The sequence below is a fragment of the Penaeus chinensis genome, chromosome 19 (assembly GCF_019202785.1).
Source record: "Penaeus chinensis breed Huanghai No. 1 chromosome 19, ASM1920278v2, whole genome shotgun sequence".
NCBI lineage: Eukaryota > Metazoa > Arthropoda > Malacostraca > Decapoda > Penaeidae > Penaeus > Penaeus chinensis.
In genome coordinates, this window is record NC_061837.1 from 8,872,880 (window position 1) to 8,877,879 (window position 5,000).

At 37.6% G+C, this 5,000-nt stretch overlaps 1 protein-coding gene across 2 annotated transcripts in view; it reads right to left on the reverse strand.

Annotated features, from left to right (window-relative positions):
* LOC125035183 (tyrosine-protein kinase Fyn-like) overlaps positions 1-5,000 on the reverse strand; it is a 24,384-nt gene that overhangs the window by 1,022 nt on the left and 18,362 nt on the right. For both annotated transcript variants that reach the window (XM_047627411.1, XM_047627412.1), the window contains 2 exons: positions 3,293-3,424; positions 1-3,138 (listed from right to left, as the gene is read on the reverse strand). The exon at positions 1-3,138 is cut by the window's left edge and continues 1,022 nt beyond it. In XM_047627411.1, coding sequence (XP_047483367.1) covers positions 2,927-3,138; positions 3,293-3,424 — 344 coding nt within the window. In that variant the 3' untranslated portion in view covers positions 1-2,926. The remainder of the gene's footprint in view (positions 3,139-3,292; positions 3,425-5,000) is intronic.

Genomic DNA, 5,000 nt, shown 5'->3' on the forward strand with positions numbered 1-5,000 from the left:
CAGGCTTAGGGACCAAGAAAAATGAGGGCCCCGTTCGTTCCTCGTAAAAGGAGGTGAGGGGACCAAGCTGAAGGCCCAGAATCCACACGACCTCACAAGCCAACTATCCCCGGAGATGCAGGCCTACCAAGAGCGTGACCAATACGAAGATACATGAGAGATAAAATACAAAATCCTAAAATGAACAGAAAGAACCGTGCAGAAGGACCCAAAGTAAAACTGGTCAGTACGAAAAAAGAAACAATTGCCAGAAGGGCTTAAGAATTACTTAAAATACGCCAGAAGGACTTTAAAGCAGTAAGAAAACTAACGTCTAAACTAGAACAAGTAAAAGGTGAAACGATGAGAAAGTAAAAGATCGTAAAAAAATCCAGAAAAGTCTTAAAAAGAAAAGCTGAAGTAAAAAGACGAGTAAAAGGGTCGAGCCTGAATAAAAGAAACGAGTAAAAGCACAAGATAAAAGTAAGTAAAATTCAGGATAAGTGAAACGTTAAAGTCAAAGCACACATGGTTCACAGTAAAACGTAATGTAAAAACTATAAAACACGTCCAGCATAGATACACCTAGGCAAGTAAAAAGGGGCAGTAAATCCTTGTTCCAGCATCCACGGTGTAAACCCAGAAAGGTAAATCCAAAGGGTAAAGTCAACACAGAGTATCCACTTCGTTTTACTTGGTAAAATGTAGCACATAAATAAAGTAAAACAATAAATAGGAAATGTTTTAATAAAAACGAATATACAAAAGACAAAAGCAATAACAAAAGCAATAAAAGGTTAAAATAAATCAATAAAAAATATATAATTATGATAAAAAAAATACTGCGATTCATTAATAAAAATCGTAAAATACATTACTTTCTCTCACTGTAAACGAGGGATTTAAAGGATGAATAAGTAAAAGAATGAATAAATAAATAAAACTGAGCTCATACAAGAAATAAAAAAGGTAAAAGAAAGATGCATTCGCAGCAGATGCGGATGTTCAGTTATCCGCACATCTTGAGAATCATTGTAGAATATGTAGATAACGAAAGAGGTCTGTGGTAGTTTTATTCAAAATAGGTACAAAAGGTGTAAATAAGCGTAAAATACATGTAAAAAAGAGCCAGCACAAAACAAAAAAAAACATAAAATGAGGCTAGCAGAGGGAAGTGGTCCGCCCTGTGGATTACGGTAGGATGCTGTGTAGGATAGGAATAGGATAGGATGGGAGCAGGTAGGGATAGGGTTAAAGGGAGAAGGTAGAGAAAGCGGGAAAAGAGAATGGAAAATAGGAGGGGATCAGCGTAAAAGTAGAAGGAAGTTAAAAAGCGAAGGAACAAGAAGAGGGTGCGAATAAGAGGAGTACGAGGGGAAATGCGGCAGGATACAAGGCAGGATAGGGAAAGGTTGCAGGCAGGATAATATAGGGATAGAGATAAAAGGATAGAACAAGCTAGGAAGACGAGTAGAAGAGGTAGTACAAGCAAGGAAGACGAGTAGAAGAGGGAGAAAATACCGTGGAAGTAGAGAGAAGGGAAAAAGCGATGGGACAGGAAGAGAGTGCGAATAAGGGTACGAGAGGGAAAGAAGGAAGTTTGGAATTTTGTTTTTATTCACATGAATGCCATTACAGTAACTATGTATAGATATGATGATGAGATAACTGTAATTTACAAATAAATAGCCAAATATATACTGTTGGATAGTGGGTTTGGTGAGTAGGCGGGGGAGGGGGTGGGGGGGCTAAAAGGGTATGAAATTCTAGTAAACGTCATCACATGTAATGAAATGAGAAATGGCATATAAAGTTCAGAGTAATGAATTATTTTCATAATGCTTTTTATACCAACACACGAGATGCACTGTACACACTTCATACACACATAGTTACACTCACACACATGGTAACGAGCAAAGGAAAATTCAACTACTGTTCGATGGCTGTTGGGGCTGGCTGGTAGTCTGCGAGAAAAGTAATTACTTGTTTGCAAAGGGGGAACATTCTCTTATTCGGATTTACACCCATCTAAAGAGTAGACGGGGAAGCTAAAGTCTCCTCGTGGTCAATTTGTTACCTAAACATTTAGTAGGCAACAAAAATCCTAATTTCTTTCTCACTTATCACAGCTTTTCCTCACTAAACACAGCTTTTTTTTGTAACAGAGGACAGTAATACTAACGAGCAAGTCCCTTTTTACAAGGAAATGCACATATTTAGCTAGGAAAAAGCGGTAAAAGTATCCAAATCATTTGTATGTGAAAAATAATTTTCCATACATGTATTTTTAGGGTTACGTTTTAATGTTCTGATCTGAATTTGTACCTGACCCCATGCTCCAATCCATCCAAGTCGGGCAGAATGAGGGAATGAGAGTAAGCAAAAATACATATAATTTACTTGTATTTCTTACCGATTTATCAACTACATTTTTAATGTCAATTATTATGCCTTCCTATAAAATTTTAGGGTGAAATTATTCTACTGCAACCTCTTCTTCAATTGCAAATGACGTTTGGCTGACATGAACAACCCAGTCAATACGTTGGTTTCATATTGATAATGATGATTGCAACAAGCTTGAATACCACAGAGAAGATGACTTACGCCAGTTAACCTCTTTTCGAAGATAGCCTTCCTGTTTTTTTTTATTCATCTTAACATTATGCAGGCAATTAAAGCAATGAGAATTATGGGTAATTTAGCCAGATATTAAGATATTCTTGGTATGAACATGAAATAATCATTAATAATCGTGTACAGTATATATAAAGCTATTATTGCATCCACGAACATCACTTGCACATTATATTAAACGCCAAGAATTAGAAAATGGAAATATCTCAAAGAGATTGCCCCGTAACATCTTCCAAAATGGCACGCGAACGATACGTTCTGAAAATAGTGTTCCCTGGAGGATTCGAGAGGAAGGTGATGCATTTTCTCAGTACAGCGCATGGGCCTCCGCATATCCACGCACTCTCTGTACATCGAAATTCTGGAGGAAGTTAAAGATGTAGCTAAACGTCGGCCTGCCCTCTGGTGTGATATTCCAACACGTGTACATAAGTTCGTAGATTTCGTCGGGACAGAATTCTGGTTTGCTCATTCGATATCCCTGCTGAATGCTTGTCATTACATCATGTTTTGATAAGCCTGGAAGTAGACACACGGGTGTTTTTATCTATGAAATAATAATAAGTGTAACCATTTATATATGTAACAATGGTATACATTTTTTCTCAGACATTAGAGACACAGGAAAAAATGGCTACGTTCTACAAAACAGCTTAAGGGAGAAGCACCTCACCAGGATAAGGCACGCCGCCCCAGGAAAATATTTCGGTCAAAAGAATGCCGAAGGACCACACGTCGGATTTGATGGTGAAAGTATCCTTCAGGAAGGCTTCGGGAGCGGTCCACTTCACCGGAAATTTCAAATCTGTGGGTAAATAGATGCCAATCAAATGTCTATCAGAGAAGAGATATTCAGATATATAGGTGTGTGTGTGTGTGTGTGTGTGTGTGTGTGTGTGTGTGTGTGTGTGTGTGTGTGTGTGTGTGTGTGTGTGTGTGTGTGTGTGTGTGTGTGTGTGTGTGACATACACATGGTGAGTGCAGTGCATCGTACCAGTGCTATGCATCTCGTACATGTTGCTAAATACAGAGAGAATTGGGCAACTGGTGGTCTAGTCGGCAAGCCATAGGTTACGTAGATGTGCATAGTTCATGTAGAAAAGATTGGGTTTTAAAGTGAACGAACGAACGGCAGTTGTCTCTAATCGTTTCGCTCTTAGAGACAACTGCCGTGAATACAGCTCTGTTTCTGTGTTTGTTTAATAAGCAACAACTAATTTCAGATCAGGAAAATTAAATTAGCGGAAGCAGCAGTTAGAATTGACGCTTTCGAAGCCAAAGTAACAGAATACTGGAAAATGCGTGAAAAAACGGTAAATTTGAAAGAAATAGTGGATAACTGCAAAGAAAGACAACCATTCAGAGAGAGAATACTAAAAAGTCTGACAAGAAAATGAAAGACCTCAAGGAAAAGGTGGAAGAAGTAGAAACCCAGACTGACCTAGATAGTCAAATAGAAGCATTAATCTCTAAATCAATAACGCAAATGTGATATGCAAAACTGAATCCAAACTGGACACCTCCATAGATGAAGTAACATTAGAACTCAGACTATAATAATTGGTGAAAAGGTAGGGTAAATGGAAACGAAGAGGGGGGGGGGGCAGCAATATTAACATGTGAATCAGTAAAAAGGAGTTAGAGATTAAACATAGTGAAACTAAAGGCAATTGAGGTAGAAGCAAACAGAGTAACCGTAATAATAACCATAGTATACATGTCACCTCACATATCGGTGTGACCACAAAGAATATTACCAAAAACTAATTTAACAAATATTAAAAAGCCTGCAAAAGAAGTTCCTGTGATGGGGGATTTTAATAGAAAAATCTACTGAGTATAGTCTCGACCCCAGACCACAGTCAGATTCATGGAATGCAAAATTACTAGAAATCGTAAATGAGTATTGCCCTTTCTAAAATGGGTAAGAGGGTTAGGCAGACCGTCTATTCTTTACCTATTATTCACAAAGCACAGATAAAATATAAAGGATATGAAGTACTGTCCTCCTCCAAGAAAAAGTAACCCTGTAGTAATTAAACTAAAATACTGTCTGCTACAGGAAAATAATCTAAGTATGTAAGGGAAAAGGGGTAAGAAAAGCTACATGAGAGGTAATTATAGAAGTAATAAAAAAAATATTATGGCATAAACTGGGAAACAATCCGAAGAGAACATTGATGCACAATATAAAAACATTGTCAACTCTATAGGAAAGGAGTAAACAAGTTTGTATGAAGATTCAAAACTGAAGCAAGAAATGGCTAAAAGTGGTTCAGTGCTAAATGCAAGAAAATGAGCGAAAACAAGCAGCTCCTCTGGAAAAGGTTCAGAGGACAGAAATCGCAAGCAACGTAAGAAAGCTGGAAGATATTATTATA